Source organism: Parasteatoda tepidariorum, chromosome 1 (assembly GCF_982258835.1).
Source record: "Parasteatoda tepidariorum strain Cologne lab strain chromosome 1, Ptep-v5.0, whole genome shotgun sequence".
NCBI lineage: Eukaryota > Metazoa > Arthropoda > Arachnida > Araneae > Theridiidae > Parasteatoda > Parasteatoda tepidariorum.
Genome location: NC_141755.1, coordinates 96,112,673 through 96,128,555, shown reverse-complemented (window position 1 = coordinate 96,128,555; position 15,883 = coordinate 96,112,673). Strand labels below are relative to the sequence as shown.

Below are 15,883 nucleotides of genomic sequence, written 5' to 3'. Positions count from 1 at the left end.
CTCAAATGTGCAAAATTTCATATTGTTTCGTCAGTTTTTGAGTTATGTCAGTGAAAAGCATGCTCAGCGAAAACTTCGTGAAAAAGCGGTGATGGAGGCATTAACTTATACTGAATTGAATCGAGACTAAAAACTTTCTTTTCTTAAAAAAATGAAATATTTTTTCCTTTTTATCGATTGTACGGACAACAAATCAAACGAGATCGACAGTTGCATCGGAAATGAGGTATTGAACAAAATTAAGCAATAACGTAATGGATTATACATTTGAACAAAGAATGAACAATGAGATTTAGAATATAATAACTACTTGCGAAGTGAAGTGTCTTTTTATAACTATTTTGCTTAAATGTTTAAAATTTAAATTTAAAATAAAGCCGTATAAGGCTCTAGCATGTGTAGGATCATAGTAGTTAGTATCTGTATGCGCAGGTTTCAATCATATAAGCACAGACAAAGGTCTCAGTAACATTAAATAACAATTTATGTTTAACTAAACTATTACAAATAATCATTCTTCAAACACAAAGGAGCTCTTTCCAATATAACATCTCCAACAAAACAATATCTCTAACCGCTTTTCTAACTGATCACTAACTGCACATGCGCAGTTTTTTTTTTCAATCATTCCGTTACTCTTAGATTGGATAACGCAAGGAATAAAAGCATTCTTTATAAATTAAAATATGGTGGCTGAAGTGTCACTATTAACTTGATTTTGCATAGCGTTGCAATTTTTTCGAACTCCATCGTTAGCGCCACTTAAGCTTCACAGCGCATGCGTGAAAATTTCCTTAAAAATTGTGGAATCGCTATGGAGTAGGAAATAAGGTTAGGGTTAACGTAAGACAAACTCCAGCAAAATCTCTCTAATATTTATTTGCAACCACAACATAGAAACGATTTGAATTAATATTTATTCGCACACGAAACACATCGACGAATTATTTTTAAAGCAAAATAAAAGGTAATTTCCAAAGCATTTTAATATTTTTCTGCATGAAATGGCTTCCACTTTTGAATTGATTAAGAACACTTGATTTTGGGTAAATGTTCTGAAGTTTTGAGTATACGTAATAAAACAGTTTTCATTTCCAAAAAAAAAAAGAGTTCTTATAAAATAATTAAGAAAATTTTCGATTATTTTGATTGCTAACGTCACGCTAGGATAGCCTGGTCGGTAGGGAGCTGGGCCCATGTCCGAGAGTTCGGCCGAAGACTCCCCGTGTAGTAAATGGTGACTGATGCACGTTAAATCTGTCGAGTCGCTAAGTCCTCCATGTTCCCATAACAAATCAATAACCTCTGGGGGTACTGGATTGGAGATCGATCGTTTTCTGATCCAGGTCAAAAATTACAATTTGTGGATGAATGAATGGATGTATGAATGGGTCCGCACTATAAACGGGTGTGACGTGTGCGTGGCTGAAGACGAATTCTTGGCCATAGATGGCGCCACTGAAAATAAGAAACGCACCCTCTGCCTTAAATTTTCTCGGTTTTACCAAGCAAGCTTCCTAGTGTGGCAAGTCGCATAAGAAACAACAACAGCAACAACACCTCGTTCGTCCCTCTCCGCTCCGCGGGGGTTGCGGGAATCTTATTTACGCCACTGGCCAGATGTCAAGGAGATTCTAACCCACGATTTGTCACCACTGAGGATATTATGCGTCAGAAACTGGTCAGTGCAAACCGGGAGCAGAACACTAATTGACCGTATCACTGGGATTCGTGCCTTGGTCAACCCATTGGGAGGTGAGCTCTCTATCCTGACGCCTTTTTAAATTATTTAAACAAAAATTAAAATGTCGGATGAAAATGTAAGTCACCTCGTCAGCTAGAGTTAAAAAGAAAAAAAAATTTGGTGAAAACACCATTAAAAATTGCGAAAGTTTTTTCTACACACAATGTACGTAATGATCGAACCATAAACATATTTTCTGATTTTTATATCAACTTAAACTTTTACAACCATTTTCAAAAATGTTAATATTGACGAAATACGTTAAAATAATAAAACAGATTCTTTGAAAAATTATATGCCATGTTCCCCTTTTTAAATTGATTGTCATATAAACTTAGATCAATGAATAAATTTCGAAAAAAATTTCTTTTTTAAATAAAACGACTTGATTGACATTAAGTTGAAACGATTTCTTTACGATTGCAAGAATCGTTTTCTTTTTACGCTTTCATTGTTTGTATGCTTTCCTTTTCCATGCGTTAATCATTTAGAAAATTATTTTGTCACGCCATCTATCATGACATAAAAGGTCAGCATGACACTTAACAAAAAATGTTAAACATGACTTACTTTACATGTTTAAAATTCGTGTTTCTTTGTAAAATCCATATTTAACCTTGAAACTAATTAAAAATGTTAAAAAAATATTTGTATTGTTTTAGTGCATTGTACCGTAGTTACGAATGATTTAATGATACTTTGCTCATAAATCGTTTGCATTTATGACTTGCGTAGAGATTACGTTCCGAAACTGTTTTGGTTCACCACCTGCCCTGTAAGTCAAAGCATTTGCAACACCCCTTAAAAAAATAATACAATAATTAAAAATAAATAATCGAAAAATTTTTGCCTCTTTTAAAGTTTTGAAATTTTTGTTATGATATTCTTCTATAACTATGTATACCTTTGAATCATTGAAAATATATCAAATAACCAATGCATTTTTATTGAAAACGTTTTTGTTCTAATTTTGATTAAAATAACTTGTTCGCGAAACAAAAATATTAGCACAATAAAATTATTTACGTAAAAATAAATTCAACATATCACTTTTCTGTTTAAATTAATTACGTAATTAAACATTTTTTTCAATTTCAAAAATATGAAATGAATTATGTCATTTTTGCTTTTAAATGTAATCAAAGTCGACCTGCAATCCCTGAGTTTTTTAGTACTGCTAGCAAATAATGATCGAAACATAGTTCAAAATCAAATTCGAGAGTAATATTTTCGAGAGTATATTTAATTATAACTATATATTTTGATTATATCCCTTTAAATTATTAGACAAAAGAGAAACACACTTAAATTAGACCAATCAGTTAACTTAAAAATATATTCAAATCATAAATATAAAACGAGTTGAAAGTTAAAAAGAAAAATGAACAAAATTTTAATTAAACAAAAATTTTCTTACGTTTTCGAACTATAAATGTGTGACTTTGAGAATAAATGTGAAAAAAAGAGAAAAAAAAGTCTGTATTATTAAAGAATATACTGCCTAATTAGGCGAAATTTGTAGAAAACGCAAGGATTAAAATTTTCAAATGCATACGAAAAACAATGTGTCGTCCTTAAATGATAATTACAGTTTTATCGTTAAAAGGTGTTTTTTTTTCTTCACTTTTTAACAAAATTTTAGATCTAACAATTACTAGATCTTTTAAGAAATTACAAAATCTTTAACAACATTTATTAAATCTTTATAACTAACAATTTTAATTGATAACTGATAATTTGATAACAAAGATTATTTGCTTAATAAGAAATATAAATTATTCTTTCATGCCAAAACCAAAAAATTATGAATGATTTCATTTTATTTAACAACCCGTTTTGAACTCTCAGTTTACAACTATCAATGTTCAGCTACGTAGCCTTGTAAATTTGAACCCAACCTAGAAGACAAGGTAACTCCTGGATCAAGAGTCAGGGCAAACGAACCTTCATGAGGGATATTTTGATGGAATTAACCCACAAATCCGTTACATGGGGAGGAAAACCACGCATACCTCCCACGGTTAGCTTGACTACAAATAGATGTTAACCAATAATTCGTTTACCATTGAGGACATTTTACACCAGCCCTATGGTCAGTCGGGGAAAAAAATTCATATCAACCACTAGCAGCCGGGATTCGAACCTGGGCCACCTCATTGGAAGGCGAACGATTTACTCGCTGAGCCACCGTAGCTCCAATGAAAAAAAAAATTATAACCGTCGTGAAAAACCACAAAAATGTTGAGTTTACGAATACCAAATTGTAATTTTGAACCCAACTCAGAAGACAAGGTAATTCCTGTATCAAGTATGGCAGAAATTATGACCTTCATGGGGAGGGGCTTTTTTGACGGAACTAATCCGCGTTTGTGTTACACGGAGAGGGAAACCATGAAAAGCTTCAACGGTAAGCTTGATTGCACGGGGATTCTAACCCATGATCCGTCTACCACTCAGGATATTTTACATCAGCGCTGTGGTCGGTGCGAGCTGGGTGTGGAATTCATTTCGAACAGCCATTGCTGGGAATCGAACCCAGCTCGCCTTATTGGGAGGCGAACGTTCTACCTCCTGAGCCACCACGGTACATAAATAATAATTGTACACAATGTTAATTTTTACTATAGTTTCTTAGTGACACTCTAGAAATCCTGGACACATCGCCGTCCCGCAGTGGATACTGATCGTTTAGACACGGTTCCCACCAGATCACCGAAGTCAAGCATCACTGGCTGTGGTCAGTGTGCGGGAGGGTGACCACTTGGATCAGTCTGCGTAGGGACCGAGGGTGTGCGGTATTGGTACCGTAAAGTGCTCGACTTCGCGTGGAGGTCGGCGAGCTACCGAAGCGGATGTGCCATCTCCTCTGCAGAGGATCAAAATTGCGATGGCATGTCTTTGGATCATCCTCAGGGATATTTCCCAAACCGTCGCCAATAGCCCATTGTGCAGCGACGCAATGAACTACAATTACAACAACTCGATACACCTCAAATACTTATTATCTTACTAGCGGTCCCTTAAAAATCGTCAGAGACCTCTGGGGCGGACGTTGGGAACATATGTTGTAGAGAAATGTGAACTTTTAAATTTTATCAGCTGCAGAAAGCTTCTCAGAAATTCTGGGATGCATACACTAGATCATTTTTATTTATTTATTTATTTATTTTTTAAGTTTTACTTTTTTTTTTCTTTGATTTTTTCTTCAAACAAAATTTTGTTTTTCTATTTTTACTTCAAACTATTAAAAATGTCGGTTCAATTTAGAGTAAAAGATTATTTTATTACACAGATTTTTTAAAAAAATCCATAGAGAGTATCTTGAATACATTCAAAAAAAATTTCTTTTTCTAAATCTAAGGAGTTAAGGATTTTTTCCAATTTCTAAATCATAGGATTCAGAGTAGAACGTGTTTTTCATTTACGTAAAAAAAAGCATTCTCGCAATAGCTTATTGTTCACCAGACGGAACATGAAGGTTACGGCTCCACTATTTAGTCCCCAACGGCATGATTGTGCTAACATGAACAGCATTGCGCACAGGTCACTTTTACTTCTTAGACAAGCTGGTACCCACCGATCGGAAAGTTGCCACTGTGGGATCGAGCCCTTGTTCTTCAGAATGACAGTTCAATGCCACTAAACCATTATACTGTGTATTTATAAATTCTTATAATGTAAAATTAACTGATTTTAATCTCTTAGTAACTTTGATTGACCTCAATAGGAGATAGGTGTACAAAACAGAACTTAAGTTTTAATTCACCTTATAAAATTTTTTGTTTACTTTTTCTTAGAATCTGTGCTTAAAACTGTTGACTACTGAAACCCTTCAAAGAATTTTTTCTCACTTTTTCTTTCCCTGTTTTTAACTTTTTTTCCAAAATAAACACTTTCAAAACATAATTTTTTTTTTTTTTTTTTTTTTTGCTTTTTAAGAAATTTTTGATAAAAAGGGAATTTTAATGTCTTGCGTAAGCATTGCTCATACCTTCCCAGGTCAATTAAAATAAGCAAATCATAAAAAAAGGTGCTTACGTCATATCTGATAGACCCCTAAGAATTGCCACGTGATTTTGTTTTCAATTAGAAGGCTTAAACTAAATCAAAAAATAAAACAAAGAAGTATGATTTTATATTATAGATCAGGGGTGGCCAATCTGCGGCTCGCGAGCCACATGCGGCTCTTTGAAGGATTATTTTTGGCTCTTGATAAATGTACCCGATTTCCTTTTTCATTTTTGTGCTATTATATTTAAAAAAAATTATTATCCTTCCGTATGTCTTCCAAAATGTCTTTTAAATTACTGAGAACAAATATGAAAGACTAAGTGCAACGTTGTTCAATTCAAGGTGAGTTTTCCATTATTAATATAATTATGACAAAAAAAGCATCCGGAGAATTAGAATTAATAGAGATGCAAGAAGATCAAGCTCTACAATGCAAATATAAGTCGACGTCGATTACTGAATTTTAGAAATTTGTACCTAATTTGAAATATCCTGAATTAAAAAACGCTGCCTGTCGATATATTTCAATAATCGGAACAACGTACTAATGTGAATCATTTTCTTCTTCTTCTCATTGGCAAGACAGCCCAGGATGGGCCTTGGCCTTCTCAACAAGCCTATACCAAGATATTCTTCCCTTAGCCGAGGTTCTCCAGTTTATTATACTTAAAACTTGTAGGTCCTTTCCAAGGCAGTCTAAAAATCTTAGGTTTGGTCGTCCTCTTTTTCTTGTACCTGTTGGCCTGGCACTAAAAATTTGAATCATTTTATTCAACTTTAAAATTCGTGAAATCCAAACACCGATCAGTATAAACTAACCAGCATCTCAAAGAATTACTGAGAAGTGCTGTCACCAATTATTCACCAAATTTTAAAGAATTATCTAGAGAAGTAAAATAAATGCGTTTAATTTTTAATATTTAAATTCAATACACATATTTTGTACTATTACTTTTTTTAATATGTTTTCAATAAATATAATTTATGTGAGAAAAAAATTTTTGATACCTTTTTTGCATACCTTTTAAATACGTATTTAATTGCGGCTCGCGAAAAATTTCAAATTTTGAAAAATGGCTCGATATCAAGGAGCTTGACTACCCCTGTTATAGATAATGAACTTCACAAACGTGTATACCATCGGATTTAGGGTTAAGAATAAATTAAAAGAATAATTGACCACGGTGCAGCCTTTAAAGATATACGTTATCTAACTGCAATAAATATTTAAATGAAATACAACACTCACTCTCCATTGTTTATAAGATTCGTAAGTAGATCCCTTCATCGCCAATGATCGCAATTATGCCAAAATCAACCAAACTTAAAACGATTCTTCTTTGCATTAATAAAATTAAATAAAATGCTAGAGGTGCACCACAAAAATCTATTTGAAAAATGGAATGGAGGAACTGAGAAACCCTATGTCTCAGTTCATAAAAATGGATGTAGAATAAATGTCTCAACAGAAAGTATTGAGAAAAAATTGACTGAAAGGGATATAAAGTATAAAAAAAAATAACGAAAATTCTTCAGAATAAGAAATAGAATTCTACGAAAAAAAAAGATACAAACGATTTTTTGTAGAAGTATTTCTTCAGCTAAAGATTTTTGCGGATGTTTACTTTGTGTTTCGACATAACTAAAGAAAAATATTTAACAGTGACCTATTAATCATCATTCCCAGCTAGATACATATATTTTTCTCACTTTATGATACAACAACAGTAAGATTGACGGTCGATCATAAAAATGATTCGAACACATTCTTCGGAACAACATTACAGATCCATGTATATTTTGAAAAGAAAAAAAAATTTAAGTTTTAAAAACAGCGAAGAGCATTTTAATTAGAATTTTCTGCGGTTATACTGGTTTAATAAATTGTTTAAATTAATACATTAGGAAGCTTACAGTAGCAATCAATCTTGTTCAATCAATCGTTTAATTGTTACATTAGTACAGTAACAATGTTAAATCAATTGGATTATACATTATATTAATCATGTGATTGGCATATTAGTATATATCAATTACATTTTTAATATTTTGTATTTAATATTTTGAGTATTATTCTTTTTTAAGAAACAGTTCATTAGAAGCTTTTCGTCTTAAATTTTATAAAAGAATTTTAAATATATTTACTCTTGAAATTATTATAATTATTAATAATTTAACCTAAAATAGCAGCAGTTTCTCGAGTTTGGTTTAAAACATAAGTAGCTGATAATATTTCCAGGTTTTACTCAAAATGTAGTTTACAGCACAGTCCAAAAATTTGATACATTTAGTTAATTATTATTAAATTAATTAGTTATTTGTTATCCGAAAATACTTTTTTTTTTCAATGCCCACCTGGGTTAACATCCGTCAATTCGGGCATTTACAGGACGATTTTGTTGACCTCTCTTTCAGGGGCACCATATTAGGTGGGCCAACATCGCTCCCACATTGAGGACAGATAGTACAGAGAAGGAAAGAACATCCATGCCTTGACCGGGATTCGAACCCAGAACCTTTCTGATGCAAGGGCAGTTCCTTGCCCCCTACACAGGCCGGTCGGTCCGAAAATATTTTATTAAATTTAATTGAGAATATACTTTTTTTTACTACATTCGTACAATTTTCGATTTTGGTACTTTTTTGACATTAATTCATTATTATGATTAATTTTTTTTAATTAAACAAAAAAGTTTGCAGGTTGGGATTATTTTAATAATTTCAAAATAGGTTTCAGAGCATTTGGCATTCATGAGCAACCCTACTAGTTCCTTTCACCCCCTAACTGTTTTGCAATCACTTTTGTTACTCGACGATAATTTAAAACAAAAAAATCACAAGAAAATTGTTACATTAAAATTAAGAATTATTTAATTGAAAAAAACCAAGACTGTTTCGTCGAAATTAAAAATCATTCAATTAAAAGAGCGCAAATTTTTTTTTGTATTAACGCAGATTTGCTTCCACACATTTAATTTCCGATTCTGATTGGATAAAATTTTGACTTAATAACTTTGCTCGGTTACCATTGTAACTACAAACTTGTTATCAAAATTTTCATTTAGTTTTGGGTTATCAAAAGTACTCGTTAAATATTTACACCTTTAAAGACTATTCAGCAATATGCTGTAAAAAAATAATTAATGTAATTTGCTGTAAAAAAGTAATTAACGAGAAAAAGTAATTTTAAATATTGCTTTTAAAATTTGTATTATTATTTTGGAATCATTATTTTTTTGTTGACTTAACACAGTTTCACATAAAATGTATTGAAATAGGAATATAACTGATTCAAAAATAAATATAACTTATGAAAAAAATGAACATAACTTACTCAAAAATAAATACGTATAACTTATTCAGAAGTATTATTATTAAGATTATTTACAGTTTTTTTATTTGTAAAATAACAACTAAATATCGTAACATGAAATTTTACATAAAGTATAATAATGATATTTATAATAAACAAACAACAATATTAGCTTTAGTTCTTTAATTTTCAGTGGTGATCAAATTCATTAAAAATTTTTATGAGTACAAAAAAAAAATATTAAAATTCAATGGCTTATTTATGTATTCAGTTTTTCTTTTAAAAAAAAAGTAAACGTATTTATTAGTACATCTCTAAACAGAAATAAAAAAAAAACAATATAACTTTACGGTTTTGTCTCTCTCAAGGTACTAAACTTGAAACAAAATAGTAACTATTGAATCCAGAATGATTTCAGTCTGTTTATAGACAACATGAAACATTGCCTTGGAAAAGAAAGATGAAAAAAATTCAGACTATTCGTGACCGTATGATTAAATACGTATATGCAGCTGATGTTTCCAAACCACAATCTCACCTACATGAAAGGTAGACGAAACATCGTTCCTTTTTTTTTATATACAGATTTAATTCCATTTCTTTTGAATTCTACGTAACTGAGGTCTATCAACTACAGTTAAGAATCAATTACAATGAAGAACTTCTCGCCAATGGTTTTATTTTGTTCTTTTTCTCTTCTCCCAATGCAATTTCATTTGCCACGTTTTTTTTTATTTTTATTTTATCGGATGTTCTGTTTTTGTTTAAATTGTGAAAAGGACACCCTCGTTCCATTGTTTTGGGGATGTTTTTCGCTTAGACGCATTTCCAGGAAGGTCTGTGGTGAATGTCTCTATTTTTAAGCTTGACTGGTATTTGTGACCTTCGCACACTTTTATAGAATGATGTTTCGAAGCTTTCCCTGTTTGAAAAAGTCGACACTTAGCGATCAGACGATGATATAATTTTCCATGAACTCATTTTTACTGTTAAATTTGTTTGATTCTTTTCCTTTCCCCCTTAAAAATATAAGGAAAAAATTTTTTATTAAAAGAAATATTATAATTAAATTTTATATTTTACGCTAGACGTATTACTTTAGGGATAAGGCGTGCTCTGTCCCTATTATTTAACTGTAAAAAATCTTCAGGTAGGCTTGGAGCAATCATGAAGTTTCCGTATATTTTTATGTCTTCTAACTATAAATAGTTACTTTAAAAGTTCGGTTATTTTGAATAAAATGGTTGAAAAATTTATTAATTATAAACACTTTAGAAGTATTAAATATAATGATCTGAAAATAAGTTATACTCTGATGTAGTCTTTTATAATTCTTGTGCCTTCTTTTCGCAATGTATTCTCGCTTTTTCATACTAATGTTCGCCATTTAGAATTTCGGTCCATTTTTTTCTTTGAATTCTGTCCTTTGAATCTCAGTTTTGGAAGAGTATGGATCTCCAAAAATGATTATTGTGCAGCTTTTAGTTCTTACAGCATTCATCGATAAATACTGAATGCATTTTCATTTTAATAAAATCCTATTTCCAATTTTTAAATTCTTCCTTGCAATTGTGACTTCCTTGTTTAGTTTTGGCTTGAGCTGAATAAATGCTCTCTTCCGTCAATGCTCAATGCGTCTCTAGATTTGCGAAAAAGGCCTAAGAACGAACGATATTAGAAAATATGAGAGTATTTCTTAAAATTATATTTCGATTTTTTTTTAAAAGATTAAAATAATTCTAAATTAATAATGTAATTATTCCCAACAACATTCCAACTAAGGACTTAGTTTTTGTTGGTTAAAAAGAGACTAAAATAATGGTCAAAATCTCGAGGAATGAGGGAACAAAAGGGGAATGGATGACTTTTAGAACAGAGGTGCTGGAAATTAAAGTGGCAAGAGTCATTTTTTTTTAAAATTCCGATCTAATTATTTACGGAGAAAAAGTGATGGTGAGAAGCTGGTTACTCTGTAATTCCGATATTTCTGCTCAAATTATTCAACGATGCTCAAAATTATATTTTCTTCTTGGTATGTAAATGTTTTTATGTAAAATTTTATTACTCATTTATGGAATTAAGGCGAACTTCAAGTTCAAATAAAGAAGTTTTTTTGTCAAATTCCCAAAAGAAAAAAACCCATTCGTATTCGACCGTTCTGATTTCAGAAACTAGTGATTCCCAAGTACAATTCAACTGAGCAAGGGACTTGAATTCTGTGGGTTTGAAGAGGGAATCAAATAATAAACCAAAATCTCAAGGAATATTGACGAGCGGGGAACGGATGACTTAAAGAACAGAGGTACTGAAAATAGAAAAAAAAGAATGAGTCGTTATATTTTTTTTTCCGTCTTTTTTTTTTGGAACTAAACATAAGAACTCTATACTTCAGCTTTGTGGTAGCGTCATTTCCATAAATGTTTAATAACATTTATATTTAAAAAATATTTATTTACAAATAAGAAAATATAATTTTGAGTATCGTAGAAGAATTTTGACTGATTAGATCGGAATTACTGAGTCACCAGCTTCCCGCCATCACACATCTGGGGAAAAAAAAAGAAAATAAAAAACGAGTTTCACTTTTTTTAATTACCAGCACCTCTGTTCTAAAAGTCATCCGTTCCTTTCTCGTTCCCTCATTCCACGATATTTTGGTCCTTATTTTCGTTCCTAACCCACAAAAATCAAGTCCTTTGCTCATATTGGATACCTGCAAGTGACGTAGTGTGGGTTTCTTGACCCTGATTGGTTTTTGAAACGTGACATTTGTTTACGTTAGCAACTGTTCTTTTCATTCTAACACAGCTGTTCTTTCCATTCTTTCACAAAGATTCTTTCATGAAGATTTCAATTCTATCACTATATATTCATTCGCACAAACACAGGCGCGAAGCCATGTAGAGAATAAAGAAACTTATTATGCATCGAAGTTGCCAGGCGCACAAAAATGTATCACGGTTACAATAAAATGCATGAACAAAAAAAATACTGCGTGGAGTCCCTCCGCGCGGAAGAAGTTAAACTTCGTAACCTGTGACGTTAATTGTAGAAGAATCAGCAGTCGTAGAAGGATCGCTAGTTCTATTCAACGACTCTTTTTCCTGCTCCGCTCGCTTCCGTGCTCTGTAATAACTGTTATTGTGCATTTTTCCCTCGTGGACCTCTTGAACCAGTGGAAGTGCTTGTGGTTCCTCATCGTCTCGCCATGGAAAATGTATTTGTATTAATAATGTATGTGAATGCGTCATAATGTAATTTCAAAAGTGAAAACCTAACAATCAATTGATATTCACAAGAGACGTACCTTGACATAACCTTAAATCCGTCGCATTGTCCGTGGGATTGTTTTCACTCATTTTTTACAATTGTTATCCACTAAATTTGAAAATAAAAAATACTATCCTATTAAATTATATGTGTATCAAATCAAACTAAAAAAATATTTATAGAAAAACAATACTTTTATGACTTTTATTATTTTTATGCTAGTGAGAACCAAAACAATATGGAAATGAATGAGGGTAAACTGGATCCCACCACGTGATTTCCCGGCCAATAAAAATGTAGCGTTAAACGTTTAACGCAACCTTGTTGGAAATCGCATAAGAAGTATAACTTCAATAATAACTCTAAGTTAAGTAAAAGACGTTGACGAGCAAGAATTATATTTCAACAAATTCAATGTGCGATGTGGAGCTGTATTTAATTAACTTCACGTTAATTAACATTCTAACTTATGTGGAGAAACTTAGCTCAACTTTAATACGTCTTTTTGCTTATAAATGATCAGCTGATGCTGACGTCATCGGTCACATGTGTGGGTATCTGTGATCTCCTTCTTCTTGAAGTGCAAGAACCCAATTCTTACATAGGGAATCCCAATTATTTATTTAACTTGTTCAAAAGTCAATTTTGATGAGTTGCATCCACCACTGAAAATCGCGAAAGAGATATACAAGCAATTTTAAGTATAAATAAAACTCTAAATCTTCTCTGTTTATAAAAGGTGTTCTACCCATTGTACGTATATATATGAATCCTAGCTCATAAGAAGTCGGAAAGTAATGTGCATAAACCATGACGAGCGATTGTCATTAGACGGGCATTCGTTAAAAGCAAAAACAGATGAATAAAATAAAAACAATTCCAAATATAGACTCATCATTATTAAAGCTTAGAAAAGCAAAAGAAAAACAGAAATGTCTACAAATCATGTTACTTTGTGAGGAGGGAGGGGTTTGTGAAATTTTGAGGGGTTTGTGTGGCAATATGTTTTATATAGCTAGTCAGTGTATTTTTTTCATCAAAATAAGTGCACATTTAATCATTATTATTATTATACTCGCAAATGTCAGTAATACAGACAGATTAAAGTTAAAAAACAAAATTTAAAATATGATCTGTACAATGTGTTTTATTTTTGTACTACTAGCATACCTTGATGTAAAATAGTGTGACAAGTAACAAGTGTTTGGCGCGATGGTTTAAGAACGAATAAATTACTGATTCGTTGACGAACAAAACATTTGATAGAACACAAAATATACACATAAACATGCACAGAATAGATTTTAGGTTTTCCTTTTGAAGGTTATTACTTTTTTTATTTTCGTAGAAGATTTCTACAACATTAATTATTTTACGTCACATTATCTCAACAAACATTTTAAAAGGTTAAACTCAAACATTTTATAAGATTAATAAAAACATTAATAATAATTTTTACAACAAGGGGGACAAGGGTATGGTTAAATGTGACACTTGGTGTCAAAGGGGGGGGGGGAGATTAAAAATATTGAAAAAAAAGTGTGACGTCATTTATAAATCATTAATAATGATTAAAATAATCATCAAAAACAAATTTATTTATCTTGCGGGCCTGTAGAGCATTCACTTTGTGCTGAAAACACTTCTAAGCTATCTAATCAAGAATTTCATTCGATCAAAAATATACAAATTGAAAATAACAGATGACATGTTTCAAGCACTAAAAAACAGGCTCCCATTTTCAAGACTTACCAGACTTGAATGAGACGAAACAAAAGTGATTCAAAATGTAAAGTTGCAAACGAAAAATGGAAAAAAAATTCTATCGCAATCTTGCGTTATATAGTATTTCAAATCACTTTTGCTTCTTCTCATTCTCATATGGCAAGTTTTGGAAATAGGCACCTGTTTTTGAGCGCTTGAAACATGTCACCTGTTATTTCCAATTTGTATATTTTTGAAGCGAATGAAGTTTTTAATCAAGCGAGTTTCAAATTGTCTTCCCTGTTTTAATTTTAAAAAACTTTTCTCTGTCTTAATTGAACTCAATAATGACTGATCTATGTTGAATAAAGTGTGCATTTTTTTCTCACTTAAATAATAATATTCTACGTTTGATTTGCATGAATTTTAATCTCCATTTTTTTTCTCTCTAAAAATATATATTAAGAACTGTTTATAGATTAAGGACTAAAAATATATATAACGGACTGTTTGTATATTAAGGACTAAAAATATATATTAAGAACACCCAATTATTATTTATTTCGTTTTACACCTGACATTATTATGATGGTAATCAGAGCCGGATTACCCACTAGGCCAGACTAGGCCATGGCCTAGGGCCCCCAATGATTAGGGAACCCCTTAAAAAATTTTTTTTGAAAATAAATTTAAAAAAATTAAGAAAAACAATGATTTTTTTAAAAAAAAATCAATTTCAAATATATATTAATAAAGTAAGATAATTTTTTTAGTTCTAACTAAACAAAATAAAGTAAAATTTAATTTATTATTATTTATTTTTATTTTAAATTTGCTTTCTTAAATTAAAAGATATATAAATACTTTGTATTTGAATAAATAAAAAACATACGAGAAAATTTTTTTATCCAAGGGCCCCAAAAATTAAAATGGCTTGGGCCCCGCGTGTGCTTAATCCGGCCCTAATGGTAATCAAAAGTATTTCCAAATATTAAAAAAAAAAATCAAGTCCATATCATATACTGTTGCTTGACTGAAAGAAATATCGAAATTAGAAAACAACTTACTGTTTGAATCTTCTCATTTTTAATATCTTCCTCTGGAATACTTTCCAGAGGATGGCAAATATTTAATATCAACATTTATTTGCAAACAAAGTGATCTAGCAAAATAAAAATGTATTTAAATCAATATTATTTTAAAACGACCTCTAGCGTTGGCATTTCTTACTCGCTGTTGCAGCGACACGTTTTCTGATTGTTCTTTCTATATTTAACGCACTAAAAATGTTGTAAGAAGGTACTTTACTTTTATGCCTCTGTTTCTCTATAACACCTAAACGAATAAAACATATTATTACTTAAATTTCGTCTTAACTTTCTCTTCACATAATGTGTTGAACAGAATTAAGTTGAATTTGAGAACAATGAGACTGTTTTTCTATTTTATTTTATAACCGTCGTTTACCCAATTTTGGGTACACAAAATTTGCCTACGTGGAGGTATTTTTGATGAAACTAACCCGCATTTGCATTACATGGAGAGGAAAGTCACGAAAACCTCCCACGATCAGCCTGATGGCAAGGAAACTCCAACCCATGATCCGTCTACCACTGAGGATATTTTACGTCAGCACTATGCTCAGTGCAAGGGGGCTGAGGATTTCGAATCGACCAGTCATCGTTGGGGCTCGAACCCTGCGCACCTCATTGGGAGGCGAACGTTCAATCCCATGGGCCACCACGGTGCATAAGTAATAATTGTACTTAATGTTAATTTTTACTGTAGTTTCTTAGCGGCACTCTAGAAATTCTGGAGTGGACTGATCGTTAACAGGGCTA

General features: G+C 31.6%; 1 protein-coding gene across 1 annotated transcript in view; it reads right to left on the bottom strand.

Moving 5' to 3' along the window:
• LOC107441929 (chloride channel protein 2) overlaps positions 1 to 15,265 on the bottom strand; it is a 70,829-nt gene extending 55,564 nt beyond the window's left edge. Inside the window, exon 1 of the mRNA XM_016055343.4 lies at positions 15,110 to 15,265. Coding sequence (XP_015910829.3) covers positions 15,110 to 15,184 — 75 coding nt within the window. The 5' untranslated portion in view covers positions 15,185 to 15,265. The remainder of the gene's footprint in view (positions 1 to 15,109) is intronic.
• Positions 15,266 to 15,883: the final 618 nt, after the last annotated feature.